At 38.3% G+C, this 16,717-nt stretch overlaps 1 protein-coding gene across 1 annotated transcript in view; it reads left to right on the top strand.

Moving 5' to 3' along the window:
* LOC124368362 (zinc finger protein 16) overlaps positions 1 to 14,999 on the top strand; it is a 29,320-nt gene extending 14,321 nt beyond the window's left edge. The window contains 8 exon segments of the mRNA XM_046825645.1: positions 834 to 1,264; positions 4,344 to 4,454; positions 4,457 to 4,536; positions 4,784 to 5,019; positions 7,347 to 7,587; positions 8,191 to 8,303; positions 10,109 to 10,442; positions 12,912 to 14,999. Coding sequence (XP_046681601.1) covers positions 834 to 1,264; positions 4,344 to 4,454; positions 4,457 to 4,536; positions 4,784 to 5,019; positions 7,347 to 7,587; positions 8,191 to 8,303; positions 10,109 to 10,442; positions 12,912 to 13,982 — 2,617 coding nt within the window. The 3' untranslated portion in view covers positions 13,983 to 14,999.
* The last annotated feature ends 1,718 nt before the right edge of the window (positions 15,000 to 16,717 follow it).

The raw sequence follows: 16,717 nt of genomic DNA on the forward strand, positions 1-16,717 counted from the left end.
CTATTACTCAGTGTAATTAAATTACAAAATACTAAAATCACTATTCACTCAACGGGACAATTATACAAAAAAATTTTTAATATCTCTGTAAGAGTCTTCTTCTTCTGTGGGGCGGCCTACTGCCATGCACTTAAGCCTCAAGGGCCTTTTGCGCACCCCGGAAGCACACCATGAGGCCTACCAGTCTATGATTTTAGCAGTTCCACAAACCCCTAAAACAACCTATCAAATCCTCCTGAGGAAATTCACCATCACTATTCTTGTCCAAACCACCAAAGATGGCATACCACTCCTTTGCTATTGTAGGACAATCAAAGAGCAAGTGTTCGGCAGTTTCATCCTGCTCATCACACATTCTACAGAGCGAATCCTCCTGAAGGATGCCGAATTTGTGATGGATGCTTCCTCAGGTGACCATGTCCCTTGATCAGACGTATAAGAGTCTATTTTAAAATTTAACAACAAAATTTAAGTTTTCAAATCACAAGCTGTAATAAAATGATTGTATCAGCTGGTAAGTGCAAAATAAACATATACTGTAGTTCATAATTTGTTTCCCCATAACCAGAAAAAAAAACAATTATCTTAGTAACAAAACCACCATTGAATAGCCTGGGAATGTAGAACTATGCCTTCAGTATGAAGTTTCCATTACAAATAAAAACAAGCAGTAAGTAATAAAAAACTATGGATGATGCCACAAGTCCAGTAGCGATGTCAGATCGCTTGATAGTTTCCTTACACTGTTAATTGTCACGTATGAAGTTTTATTTTCTTAATTGCTGGATCCTTAGTAGCAACGGCAAAACATACTTTATTTTAATTTCTGACAGGGTGGTGGTAGAGGATTCTAAACCGCAGGTGGACAGTGGCACGTCTGCGGCAGTAGACGACGTGGAGATACCGCTGCCTCAGGACCAAGATCTCTACTCACAGATGCACCCTTACCCTTGCGACTTCTGCAGCCGTCGCTTCAGTAAAAAGTCCACCCTGATGAGTCACATGATCTCGCACCAGACAGAACGTCCGCATGGATGTAACTTGTGTGGAGCACGATATCGGCGCAAGTGTGATCTGGTGAACCACATGAAGATCCACGCGTATCCGCCGCCACGAACTGCACTGGACGAGGAGGAGGAAGAGACACGCAGTGCGGCTGAAGGTAAGGGTCGACGGAAGAAGGCGCAGTCTCTGGCTCCGAAGAAGAACAGTTTCAGCAGTGACCTGAGTGACAACCTGGAGTTCCGAGATGAGAAGAAACCTGGTGAGTGTTGGAAATTGACTAGTGTTGCTCAGTGTGGAAATAAAATTGGTTTATTTATTCAGATACAATGGACAGTTAGATAAAACTATTCATTATAAATTCGGAAATACAAATATTTAAGGTGATTATGAAATGTTATAAATGGAATAATTCTAATAACAATTTGAATTACATGTATGTCCACAACTTTGCAGCGGTTAACACTTTTCTCTCTAGGGGAGATCATGATAAAAAATAAGTGTTAGTAAGAAACCTTCTTGTACTTCTTGGCTTACTATTGTTGGAAATTTAAAGTATGCAATTGGAATAACATTTACTGTTGAATAAATTAATGATAAATTGTAATCTCGAAGTAGCAAAAGAATTTGTCACTGACTTTTTGGGAAAGTGAACTAGAATAAAATTATATTAATCAATTCAAAATAGTAATATTCTCTAATTACCCTGAGTTTGTCATGTTATGAAAAATATAATTTATATTAAGAACAAAAACAAAATATTTTTAGTATGTGAACTTTTTTATTTGAAATCTTTGCATTATACAGCAAAAGTTCACAATATTTTAGTCAAATTAAGCAAAAAATAATGTTCCTATGTATATTTCAACCAAGCACGTCAGCAAACGGTCCCAAATGCTCAGCAAGCTTGGAGTGAACGTCAAACAATTAGAGCTAAAAAATTCACTAGCCATCCAAAAGTCCTTTTTTTGCACATGTAAATAAATTATAATCATTGATGCTTCACAGATGAACTTCACGGCCTAAAAAATGAAGTATTTATAGTCAGCTGTTCTTTTTCGCGTAGTTATCTAACGGCAATATATAGTTGGCCGGTCTCCAAAGGGTGAAGTGTCATTCCAGGTATTCATCAGTTATTATCCCCATGTACATTGTCTCTGTGGTGCTTACATTTAGCAAGTTAACTTCTTGATCTTCTATGGCACATTACATGCAGAAAACCTTTTAGCATAATGGGATTAAAAAATATTATATAGAGGATTACTATACATATACAAGACAATTAGAACACAATTGGATTTTGGGAACTGATTGGGCAAGTGTATGTACAGTAGATTTCTGTTATCAATATCAATTATTGCATTCACCAGCAGATTGTGAGCCAGAATTTGAATTTTGGAAACCTCAAATGATTTCTTTTCTATACAGTGTATTTAACCGGAACACATAGACAGTTGTGTACATTATCCCATATCCTAACAAAACTGTTTCTGTCCACTTTACTCTCCACAATCAAAACTTAGACAACTATTTTAATTTATCCATCAGTGAGTAAATCACCAAATCCTGAGACATTACTGCAAGGTCCAATATCCTAACAAACCCGTTTCTGTGCACTTTACTCTCCACAACCAGAACTTAGACAACTGTGAGTGAATCACCAAATCCTGAGACATTACTGTAAGGTCCAATATCCTAACAAACATTTTTGTTCACTTTACTCTCCACAACCGAGTAAATCACCAAATCCTGAGACATTACTGCAAGGTCCAATATCCTAACAAACCTTTTTATTCACTTTACTCTCCACAACCGAGTAAATCACCAAATCCTGAGACATTACTGCAAGGTCCAATATCCTAACAAACCTTTTTATTCACTTTACTCTCCACGACCGAGTAAATCACCAAATCCTGAGACATTACTGCAAGGTCCAATATCCTAACAAACCTTTTTCTTCACTTTACTCTCCACAACAGAGTAAATCACCAAATCCTGAGACATTACTGCAAAGTCCAATATCCTAACAAACCTTTTTATTCACTTTACTCTCCACAACCGAGTAAATCACCAAATCCTGAGATATTACTGCAAGGTCCAATATCCTAACAAACCCGTTTCTGTGCACTTCACTCTCCACAACCAGAACTTAGACAACTGTGAGTGAATCACCAAATCCTGAGACATTACTGTAAGGTCCAATATCCTAACAAACCTTTTTGCTCACTTTACTCTCCACAACCGAGTAAATCACCAAATCCTGAGACATTACTACAAGGTCCAATATCCTAACAAACCTTTTTATTCACTTTACTCTCCACAACCGAGTAAATCACCAAATCCTGAGACATTACTGCAAAGTCCAATATCGTAACTAACCTTTTTATTCACTTTACTCTCCACAACCGAGTAAATCACCAAATCCTGAGACATTACTGCAAGGTCCAATATCCTAACAAACCTTTTTGTTCACTTTACTCTCCACAACCGAGTAAATCACCAAATCCTGAGACATTACTGCAAGGTCCAATATCCTAACAAACCTTTTTTCTTCACTTTACTCTCCACAACCGAGTAAATCACCAAATCCTGAGACATTACTGCAAGGTCCAATATCCTAACAAACCTTTTTATTCACTTTACTCTCCACAACCGAGTAAATCACCAAATCCTGAAACATTTACTGCAAGGTCCAATATCCTAACAAACCTTTTTGTTCACCTTACTCTCCACAACCGAGTAAATCACCAAATCGTGAGACATTACTGCAAGGTCCAATATCCTAACAAACCTTTTTCTTCACTTGACTCTCCAAAACGGAGTAAATCACCAAATCCTGAGACATTACTGCAAGGTCCAATATCCTAACAAACCTTTTTATTCACTTTACTCTCCACAACCGAGTAAATCACCAAAGTCCTGAGACATTACTGCAAGGTCCAATATCCTAACAAACCTTTTTGTTCACTTTACTCTCCACAACCGAGTAAATCACCAAATCCTGAGACATTACTGCAAGGTCCAATATCCTCACAAACCTTTTTATTAACTTTACTCTCCACAACCGAGTAAATCACCAAGTCCTGAGACATTACTGCAAGGTTCAATATCCTAACAAACCTTTTTGTTCACTTTACTCTCCACAACCGAGTAAATCACCAAATCCTGAGACATTACTGCAAGGTCCAATATCCTAAAAAAATCTTTTTGTTCACTTTATTCTCCACAACCGAGTAAATCACCAAATCCTGAGACATTACTGCAAGGTCCAATATCCTAACAAACCCGTTTCTGTCCACTTTACTCTCCACAACCAGTACTTATGTTTCGTATGTTGGCAGGTAAGAATAACAAGAAGGTGAGCAAGAGCTTGCCACCAAAGTCAGTCAGCTACGTGGATGAGGACATGAGGCTGTTGACGGAGATGTCCCGCAATTCCGACATAGTGAACCAAGTACCCCGCGATGGCCCGTCGTCGACCAGTCAAGGCCCTACGTGTGTCAGCATTGCGGTGTCGGTTTTGCCAGAGAAAAGGTAATTTAACTCTCTGTGGACACACTGGTGTACTACACGTGTGTACACGTTATAGTGGTCTGTGCGTGCAGCTATGGTAGGACAACAAAATTATTAGATAATGTATGCTGTGATAAGTACAGTACAGTATTAAGTATTAATGTTGCCTCTTCTTTTAAGTTTCTTGCAAATTTCAAACCGACCAAACAAAACAAAATTTTAGTGAATTCATCTCTCACCACATTGTTATACATGTTACACTGTACAGGCGCTGGGGTCTCACTCTCGAATTCATGGAGGTGACTCACCCTTCGAGTGTGACGTCTGTGGAGAAATGTTCTGGGATGTGAGCTTACTGCGGGAACACGCACGCAGCAAACATCCGCACTTGGACACCACACAGGGAGACGCAGTGTACACCGGTGACGATCGGTTCGGCAACTTCTTCTGTGAGACCTGTGGTGTCTCCTTTCAGCGGCTAGATCTGCTGAAGAAACATCGCAGGTCAGCTCTGTTCTTTTTTCTCATAATAACAGACTGAGTGATAATGAATAATAATAAGTTCCTGCCGTACATCTAGAGACAAGCTTGTAGCTGCATGTGCTATGTATGTAGTCAGTGCCCAGCTTTATAACTGTGTAAAATTTGCAGGATTTTATTTAAAAATTGTTAAAAAGTACTGTATAAAAACAATTATTCACTGTAGGTACATTTCAAACATTTATAATTACCTAGTTTGAGTTTTTTTATCAGGTAGTAAGTGAAGAAAATGTTATAATTAATGTTAAGTTTCCAAAATAAATCTACATACTGTAGAAAAATTCCAATTTTTCAATTGGGGTTTTAAACAAAATGTGTAAATTTTGGAACAATATTTACTCTATAGCCTAAACAAATTTTATAAACAAAAGACAAAACTAATGCACTCTGCAGAAAATGTCTATTTGAGACAGCTATTGTCGTTTGAGCAGTTCCATTTTGTTACCACAGCTGTTTGTTATCAGTATAATTCGGTTGCTGAAAAAACATTTGAATATGCAATCTCTTCTGGTATTGAGAATAAATGTGTCCAGTGAGGCGCAGACACTGGTACAGGCAGGTGTTTATAGCAATGTTGAATTGTGAAGGAAACTTTATTTTTACGAACATATGCCATTGTTCAGATACAATACAATTAGTAACAGTACGTTTCGTGATCTGCAATCTGATCTCTTCCTCAGATGATACTTCAAGCAAGGAATGTTGAATTGTCGGCCATAAATCTGTTGTATTGTGTGATTTGCTGATGCAACATCAATAAACAACAATAGCATTAAGTGACTACTAGGTAGGAGGTATTTGACTAAATGACTACCACTAGGTACGAGGAATTTGGCTAAATGACTACCACTAGGTACGAGGAATTTGACTGAAGATTACCACTAGGTACGAGGAATTTGACTGAAGATTACCACTAGGTACGAGGAATTTGACTGAAGATTACCACTAGGTACGAGGAATTTGGCTAAATGACTACCACTAGGTAGGAGGTATTTGGCTAAATGACTACCACTAGGTAGGAGGTATTTGACTGAATGACTACCACTAGGTACGAGGAATTTGACTGAAGATTACCACTAGGTACGAGGAATTTGACTGAATGACTACCACTAGGTACGAGGTATTTGACTGAATGACTACCACTAGGTAGGAGGTATTTGACTAAATGACTACCACTAGGTAGGAGGTATTTGACTGAATGACTACCACTAGGTACGAGGTATTTGACTAAATGACTACCACTAGGTAGGAGGTATTTGACTAAATGACTACCACTAGGTAGGAGGTATTTGACTAAATGACTACCACTAGGTAGGAGGTATTCACGAAATGACTACCACTAGGAGGTATTTGACTAAATGACTACCACTAGGTAGGAGGTATTTGACTAAATGACTACCACTAGGTAGGAGGTATTTGACTAAATGACTACCACTAGGTAGGAGGTATTCACTAAATGACTACCACTAGGTAGGAGGTATTTGACTGAATGACTACCACTAGGTACGAGGAATTTGACTGAATGACTACCACTAGGTAGGAGGTATTTGGCTAAATGACTACCACTAGGTAGGAGGTATTTGACTGAATGACTACCACTAGGTACGAGGAATTTGACTGAATGACTACCACTAGGTACGAGGAATTTGACTGAATGACTACCACTAGGTAGGAGGTATTTGACTAAATGACTACCACTAGGTAGGAGGTATTTGACTAAATGACTACCACTAGGTAGGAGGTATTTGACTGAATGACTACCACTAGGTAGGAGGTATTTGACTAAATGACTACCACTAGGTAGGAGGTATTTGACTAAATGACTACCACTAGGTAGGAGGTATTTGACTAAATGACTACCACTAGGTAGGAGGTATTTGACTGAATGACTACCACTAGGTACGAGGAATTTGACTGAATGACTACCACTAGGTAGGAGGTATTTGACTAAATGACTACCACTAGGTAGGAGGTATTTGACTAAATGACTACCACTAGGTAGGAGGTATTTGACTAAATGACTACCACTAGGTAGGAGGTATTTGACTAAATGACTACCACTAGGTAGGAGGTATTTGACTAAATGACTACCACTAGGTAGGAGGTATTTGACTGAATGACTACCACTAGGTACGAGGAACTTGACTGAATGACTACCACTAGGTAGGAGGTATTTGACTAAAAGATGTGGTTAACCCTTATAAGACCTCATTGAATGTGATAATTCAGCATTATACTAATTGTAGCAGAGTACATTAGAGTTTGTCAGTAAGTCTGTTGTGTTGGCACAGGAGCCATCTGAAGACTGAGCCAATGCAGGAAGTAGGAGACGATGACCACGTGTGTACCGTCTGTGGGCAGTTCTTTGAGAACGCATCGGAGTTGCGCACACATGCAGAGACTCATGCGACCGAGAGCCATCGTTGTATGGCGTGTGGTGCACGGTTCTCACAACCGGCCGAGCTCAGCGAACATGTGCGCACTTCTCACACCGACCACACCCAGGACACCACTTGTACTCAGTGTGGCAAGGTAATACAGTGGCAAACCAATACACCATCTGCGACTGATAAGTAATTAACATTTTGTTAGTATCTCGTAATGGTTTATATGACATCGACTACATCAAATTTTATTAATGTAAATCCCATCAGAATTTTTCTATCACAAAAAAACTGGCGACAGGAATGCTGAAACAAGTTCAATCTGGTATAAATTTTGATCTTATAGATATCTTGACTATGTTCGTTCACCAGCCTGATAAGCAATTTCATGTTTTGTTTGAGTGGCCATTAAAAACTTTCAAAAATTTACAACCTTTTTTATTTTTGAAATGAAAGGAAAAAAAAAATTGTTCTGGAATGCTTTTGTTACAAACAATTTTTGTTCTATCAAATGGTTTTCAATATATTGATAATATGTAGCACATATGTTATGATTGATATGTATTGTACATGAGAATACAATGATAATATTTTAGATGTTATAAAATCTACCCACTTCTACCGACTTGAGCCGGAAAGACTATTTACATCTTATTATTATAACATATTCTGAACTACTTTTATAGAATCACTACTTAATCTTGTATATACATTCGAGCAAATTTGGACTGTTGTATTATCTGTTGCGCAGGTGTGTAAGGACCGACGAGCACTGGCCAAGCACGCTTGCGCTCACTCCGAGAACCGCAGCTTTCCCTGCTATTCTTGCAACAAGCGTTTCCACAGTCGAGCACGACTCCGCAGGTCAGTTTAAACATTATTTTCTCAGATAATACAATTATTCAAAATTTTAGCAATATTGTTGCTCTCCCATGTTTTGTGCATTTATTTTTAAATAAAAATCGAACAACAGGGTGATTAGCAACTGGAAACCCCGGAAATAGTCAGGTAATTCTAGCAATAAAAGAGAAAGTGATGGAAAGTCAGCAAATTTCCTAATAGATGAGAAATTTGTCCGGTTAATTCCGCAAAAGTGTCTACCGGTAATGGAACTACCGGACAAGTCATGGATTTTAATGAAGGTTCACGAAAACCACCAAAAATTATTGATTATGTCACTGAAAATTTTTTTCTAAAATATCAGTTTTATGGTATTTTTATGATAACTTGTGATGTGTCAAAGCATAATCTCGAATCAGCAAAATCTTCAACAAAGATTCAAGTTGGAAAATTGATCGACGGGATTCAACAATAGACTCTAAGAAGACTTGCTGCATCATTAATTATTGGCTAATCTTCAGAGTACTAATAACTGATAAAAAAAAATGTTTTTATAAAATGTTTTGTTTTGTAAATAGCTTATCATATTATCAAATTGTTTAATTTTTTTTTTAAATAGTATTTTCCTTATTAGTATTTATTAGATTCACGTTCGTAGATCACTGGGTGCGAGTCTGCTATGTAGGGAAACAATTTATCCAAAAGTTTCACCAGCCTTTAAAAAGCCTAGAAAACACAAAAAGATTTAAAACTGAACTCACTGATTGGCTTATCAACCACTGGTATTAGAGTCTCGAGGAGCTGTTTGAATCCCGAGAGGTGGTTGCTAACTAACATACCCAAATATCATAACTTGCACCTATTATAAATTGCTTTTGTTTAACATGAAATATGCAGTATCATTTATTTGAATATCAATCATATTATGTGACAGTAATTTATAATAATCGAAAACTATAAAACGTCAGTACAACACTCGCCATGAAAGTAACTTTACAGAATCACACTGTTACAACATTGTATGAATCTAAACCAAGCTATATAGAGAAAACATTTTTCTAAAAGTTTCCATAAATTTATTTTAAAGTTTTATAACTTTCATTACGTATACAGGATTAGAATATTTAAACTCATTAATGTCTTGAGATACAGCTGTACATTACATACTGTATAATGTTGATATCAACTTGACAACCTTTACACCCTGAAATGGGGTTTGTAAATAAATGACATAGTTGATATTTTCATCTGTGATCATGGATGCACAATGCACATGTCAAAGATAATAATGTTCTTAACCCATGATGTGTGTGTATGGATATGTCCGTACCGGTCGGAATCAAAGTAAATTGCAACATCCAGGAATATATGTATTGTCTTATTTTAGTTTATTGTGTACAGTACAAGATAAGTGCCATGTATGTGTATGAATGCACAAATGTTTTGATCTATGGTCATTAGGATGTAAACTGGAATCCCCCAAAACAAATCACTTGTGCTACCTGTATATCATTGTTTTGTCTGATGATGCATAGTGCAGTACACTGAGATACGTGCACGGCGTGGCTACGGTACGTGTAGAACGCAATCGTCAGTACCAGTATAATTAAAAATTGAGTGTATGTTTATTATTTCTTCCTCCTAAAACAGAAAATAAATTAAAATTTAATAATAATAAATATAATTAAACACGGAATTCCTCAGCCCAAATGTGTGGTCGTCATAAAATGACCAACTTGTACGTATTTGTTGTCTGAGGAGTAACCCATCTAGGCAGCAAATAATTGTTAATATTGTGTAAACCATAAAGTGATTATTTCCCATTGCAGACACATGGTGAGCCACAGAGACAAGGCTGTGTCGTGCTCGGACTGCGGAGAGGAGTTCCCGGATGGGCGTGCGCTGCTGTCTCATCGTCACGCACACACGGCTCCCAGTTCTCATGCTGCACGCTCATTCCCATGCCATGACTGTGGCAAGACCTTCGGCTCACGCAGCTCCCAGCAGATACACGTCCGTATACACACTGGTGAGCGGCCCTACGGCTGCCGATTCTGCTGGAAGGCGTTTGCTGATGGTGGGACTCTGCGCAAACATGAACGTATTCACACAGGGGAGAAGCCTTATGTCTGCCCTGTATGCCCTAAGGCTTTCAACCAGCGGGTCAGTAAACAGTAGATTTTATTAACCCTTTGAGTACAAGAAAAACATTTGAGTACAACGCAATTGTTTCTTTTGGTTTTACTGCAAATATGACTAAAAAAAGTACATAAAAATAATAGTAGGCTGTGTAGATAATTTTTTTCATGTGATTACAAAAAGTATATAACTAGCTTTGTATTTAAGATTAATTATTGTTCAAACCTGTAACAAAAGTTTACCAAATTGAGCAAGATACATTTATATAATTTTATACTGTATTACATGAAATGTTTGATGTATATACTGAACATGAAGTGGATTTCTTTTTAATAAACAGTCTTAATATTTTAACATTTGTCGATATCCAAAGGACATAATAGTATACATGTAAACTGAAGTAGAAACTTGAAAATGAAGCAGTATCAAAATTAAAATTAAAAATTTTTTGATTTGTTAAAAACGTTTTTATTCTTATTATAAATTCTTATAGTATTAGTAATACATATATACTATATACAACTAATATAGTATTAGTTATATATTAGTATTATAATATATATTCTAAATGTTCTTGGCATGTATCTGACCTGTAAGCATCTCTCTGATCATGCTCACATCTGCTTTAAAATTCGGAGACCTAGAACTTCAGTGTAGAAATCTGAGAACTACAGACTGGGTGTCATACACGGAATACCTAAGGGTACAATTAGTAACCGGAAACAGGTCGCAATACAGCACAACTGGACAACTCTGCTAACAGCTTGATTTCTGCATTTGTGGGTTCATTTGATCACAGTTGTACTGTTTTTAACAGGAGAAGATCCAAAGTAGTCTGGTGGAGCCCTGAACTGACCTTTTTGAGGAAGAGGGTCAGGGCTTTATTCAGGAGAGCAAAAACTTGGGGTACTTGGGAGACCTACCATGAGGCTCTTGCACTGTACAACCTTAAGGTCCGTACGGCTAAGAGATTAGCCTGGAAGAAACTCTGCACTGACACTGACAGTAAGCAGGGCTGTTCAAGGCTTCAGTAGCTATTAGCAAAAATCTCATCTCGCCACTTTGTGGTCTTAAGGGTGATCAAGGTAGATAAATTACTGAACCTGAGAGAGTTCTAAAAGTTATGATGGGAACACACTTTCTGAACTGTATTATTTATGACAAGGATCAACCACTCAGATGCAAACAGGAGGCACTGCAGAATTAGCATCCTGATTCAGGGGAATGCTCTGCACAAGATCCCTGATCAGACACCTGAAGGATGTTGCTTTCACATACCCTTCAGGATTGTGATACCTTCTATGGAGGCTTGGTTCAAGGGAAAGAAACCTCGTCCACCAGCGGAGCTTGAATTGTCTACAGATAGGTCTAAAATCAAAAGTAGCATAGGCGCTGGGACTGTGGTAGTGAGACAAGTAGGCTTGTGGCTTGTGGTTCCTATGGGTGATTCCACAGTTTTTCAGGCAGAAGTCACACTTATTATGGAATGTGCTTGTGAGAATCTTCATCTGCATGGAGTGAGATGATTAGCATTTTCGCAGATAGCCAGGTAGAATTAAAGGGGTTGGACTCTTGTTGTGTGTTCTTCAAACGTTTCTGGGATTGTTAACAAGTTATTTCTTCCCATCACAGAATCAACAAATGAAGTGTTTTTAGGTTCATGACAAGGTTTTTGGGAACGAAGGAGTTGATGGCCTGGCCAACTGGGGTTCAGCATCCAACGTGACGGGGCCTCATCCGTTCTGTGTTATTTGTTGGTGTGATTTCTTTGGGGCTGGTTCGAAGTGGATTCATGCTAAACATTAGAGAAGGTGGAGACTGCATACGGGTCTGAGAATGGGCAGAATGGCTGTACAGACGCCTTCCCCTAGGGTGGCACCTGACCTTCTTTCATTGAGTAGATTGGGTGTCTTCTAATTACAGGACATGGTTACCTGAGGAAGCATCTTCCAGAGTCTGCATTCTGCGATAGGATCCGCTCTGTAGAATGTGTGTGGGCAGTAAGAAGAAACTGCTAAAGAACATCTGCTCTTCGAATATTCTGCATAGCAAGGGAGCACTATGCCATCTTTGGTAATGTGGAAAAATATGGTGAATTTCCCCAGGAGGTCCTTATTAGTTGTTTTTTATTTCGATGGTTTGTAGAACTGCAGAAACCGTAAACTGGTTGCCCTCATAGTACACTTCTGGGGTGTGTAAAGATCCTTTAGGCTTAAGTGCATGGCAATAGGCCATCCCTTAGAAGAAGAATAAGAAAGGTTATCTTTAACTACTAGTAACATATTTATGATAACCTTATCTAAACCTATTTATATCGGGTATTAAGGAGTAGAAGATAGGTACAGAGTGATTTCCCTGCCTACTTTGCTTCCTGTTGGGAAGCAGAAAACAAGAACTGATCGTCATAATGACAAAGAAATCCAGCTTTATAATATTTTTTGTAAACGATATGAAGACTAGCAGTAGTTATATTAACGACCTGATATGTGACAGGTGGTGTTGAGGGAACACATCCGAGCCCACCACTCCGGCTCGGACTCCAAGGTGAACTCCTGCTACGAGTGTAAGGTCTGCGGCTATCTGTTCTCCTCGTCCAGTGAGTTGTGTGTCCACCTGGTGCAACACAGTGATGAGAACACGGCCAAGCACCGGATGCCGACCATGGGACCACGGAAGTACAAGCGTCGCCGCAAGCTGGGCCCCTCCTCTCCGGCCAAGACCTCCCCCGGCCTGGACTACGAGTCCACGGACTCCAGTGACTCCATGGTGGAGAAGACCAAGAAGATCATCAAGAAGAAGTACAGTTACGACTCCCCACCGCCCACACAGGACCTGGGCAGAGAAGTCGTCCAGTCGTTCGAGAACGCGATACAGAATATCAGTTCTATGGTGCGAAGTGAACCAAAAAAACAAAAATTGGATAAAGCGTTAAAAAAGCACAAAACAAAAGCATTGTCGAAATTGACCAAGTTAGCTCGCATCGAGAAACGGGCCAAGGCGGCGAAGTTGTTAAACAACACGAGTTACGCTTCCAAGTACGTCGTTTCTCGTCCGGACGACATGAGGCCGGTGGACGGGCAAGTGCGGCCGAGAACCAAGAACGTGACATTTCCGGTGTTGGAGGACAGTCTGGAGACCATTCTCAACGGATCTGACGCGATTCGCAACCGACCGCGCACGAAAAACGTCAACTACCACAACATGAAGGTGACGAAGCTTGAGCCGGCCACGTTCCCTCTGACCAAGTCGAAAAACAAGAAGACGAGAGTGAAGAAAACGTTCATAAAGAAGGAGAAGACAAAGTCGAGTCCGAGCAGTAGTGTCCTGAACGGTTCCAAGGAAAACGAGATCGGTGACAGTAATTTGGTGAGTGAGGAGAAACTGGAGACCTGTATCGTGGACGACTTCAACATCGAGGGAGTTCACAACGAGTTGAAACCGGAGGAGATGCCACAGAGAATCGAACCGGTGACTATCAAGACGGAGGTGGTGAGTTGTGAGATCTGCGGCGTCGGTTTCGCCGACAGGTCCGAACTGCTGGCTCACATACGAGTACACATATAGTGGCACGCCAGGACTTAGACACCCAGTGTCTGAGTTTCGGGCCGCCACTACTGTAATATACTGTACAGATAACAAATACTGACTCTTCAGAGTGTATTTTTATTATTTAAATACTAATCTATTGACTGTGTCATATTTGAATATAAGAATCTTTTATTTATGTTACTCCCACTGTATAGTATAATTATTGTAAATGTTATCTACAAAATATGTTTAATGAGAGTAATAAATATCTGGAGATCATAGCATATAAAGAGATGTGTAGAGTAATAATGATGTCTTAAAAATATTTTTACATCGTAGTGTCTTGTATATCGAGGTGAAATAATATTTCTAATTGTTAACTTGTAACTGAAGTGATGTTGTTTAATAAATAGTTGGTCACATTTTTATAATGTTGATAATAGTAATTTCTATTTGCACTGAGCAGTTCGATTTGTTGACCTGTAGATTGCACTTCTAGTCACCGTACATCGGTTGCTAATCGTAATAAATGTTCTGTATCTAATTATGTAATAAAACGATGAACTTATCGAGTTCCTAGTTGTTTTCATCAAAGTTCAACTTACAGCTTTAAAATATTTCCTTGTTCCAATTATTTTTCATTTATTCGAGTTAACTTATCACTTGTTAAGTTTTACTTTAATGTTATTTTTACCTCTCATTCCACCCTTGATTCCTTGTATTTTTTTATTAATTAGGAGTAATGCTATCGATTATAGAAAATATATTTGTTTTGAGTTTGTAACTTTTAATAAATTTGTGTTTTTCCTGAATCGTTTACTTAAGTTCATGCTACAAAATGACTGTCTTTCACTGTGGTACCGTACGTTGGAGAACCTACTCAGTTTGTTTCATCATACAGTAAGATATTGGTGAGTTAAGTTATCTCATAAACTGCTTGTAATTAATTTATATTGTACAGAGAAGTTGTTGTTGTTATTTTATTTTGCATGTGGTAGAAAATGGAGTGCATGATGTATATTTGTTTTATTTCCAATACACCTTTGAAACTGAGGAGTTTGGTGTGGAGTTAATGACTCATTTCCCAATTCATGCTACGATAAGAATGTGCAGAATGTGGTGTCTTCCGCCCACGTGACGGCATACCTGACCATCTTATATTTGATGACGGATCTAAAGTGGCCAATGGTCAATATACAGTAGCAATATGAGGGTCACTCTGAAAGTTTTGAGAATATGAAGAGCTTTATGCTGGACTTGCCAAACTTTAAGCCTGTACCACATAATCTCTTCCAGCATCAATGTAGCCTACTTTTGATTTCAGATTTTCCACTTGTTGAAAGCAATGCTGCACTCAAATTTTGCATTGGAGTAAAATGTTTACGAACCTCGTTATACATTTCAACTTTCAAAGAAAAACAACCATGCAAATGTTTCTCTTCAGATTGAAGAATAACCTGATATCGCACTTGGCGAGATCGTGTGAATAAGAGGGGGGGAGGGTTGCTTCATCATAATGATCTTATTTTCGATCAAAGACTTTAAAGCAGTTTGAGAAGAACCGGGGTCTTTTGTGTTATACGATCTCATTTCTTTAAACGTTTTCCAACGTTTAAAGAAGGTTAGGTACAACAAGACACTGCGACTGCATAGGTAGACCGGGACCTGCGCCAATACCAGATAAAACCAGATTTTGCGATAAGATAAGGAACAATGATTACTGGTCGCCGTTCACTGATTACTGCTTACCTACGTTTATGTATTGATGTAATACATGTCTAAAAATGTGTCATAGCATTAATGCATCAGAGAAACGTTCTTATTAAACGTAAGATACGTTTAAAGAAAATGAGGTCGTAACCCAAGAGCTGTTGTGGTGGTGCAAAATTATACCCTAAATTATGGTTACAAAAGGTATAATACAACGTTTCGAGAATTGGAATCTATCCTTTTCGTTAGATGGAGGAGGTATTAGTACATACAAAAATTGATAACAGAAAGAAAAGGTTTCAAACATACCCAAAAGCTTCTTGGAGTATAGTCCAGGCATGGTCACTGCACAGGTTGCAAGTTCCGAGCACAACGACTCACTGCAGCACTTGCATCAGCAGAACAGTCTAAAAGTTCTCTCAATAACTCCATGATTGCACAAGTACGTACACGAATGAACCCAGACTGTTGTCAGATACCGATAGCGCTTGGACAATCAGATAAGCATTATGTACTGTCTGGCTGTATCTAAAAAACGTGAGTGACTTTTGCATAGCAATATTCACTTCATCTGAGTAAATGTACGAAAGTTTAAGTGTCTGAATAGTGTATGCAAACATGTATTCCATGTTAAATAGCAGAGGTTATTTCTTCCCATTCATTATCAATGAGAGGCAGTTCCTCCAAAGAAAGATTAAGCTATTATTTGTAGAGTGACAATTGAGGTTATGGTGAATCACACTATGAACAACAAGTTTTACAACAGTATTTAAACAATACAATAAAAGCTCAATTTACTATTAAATAACCTGTCACAATAAACAATGCAGAAACCAAAGCAATGTCAGCAGCGATAAGATTACTATACTAAAAACCACTACAAACTAAGAGTGAATAAGCATTTAAAACATTTACATTTTTTTGTTTTGTTTTAGCTTTAACGTCTCAATTATAAACTATACTATGACTTAAAAATCTAATGTTTGTGTGCGTGTTTGTTTCTCAATAACATAACAACTACTGGACCGATTGTACTGAAATTTTACATGGACATTGTTAGT

Source organism: Homalodisca vitripennis, chromosome 8 (assembly GCF_021130785.1).
Source record: "Homalodisca vitripennis isolate AUS2020 chromosome 8, UT_GWSS_2.1, whole genome shotgun sequence".
NCBI lineage: Eukaryota > Metazoa > Arthropoda > Insecta > Hemiptera > Cicadellidae > Homalodisca > Homalodisca vitripennis.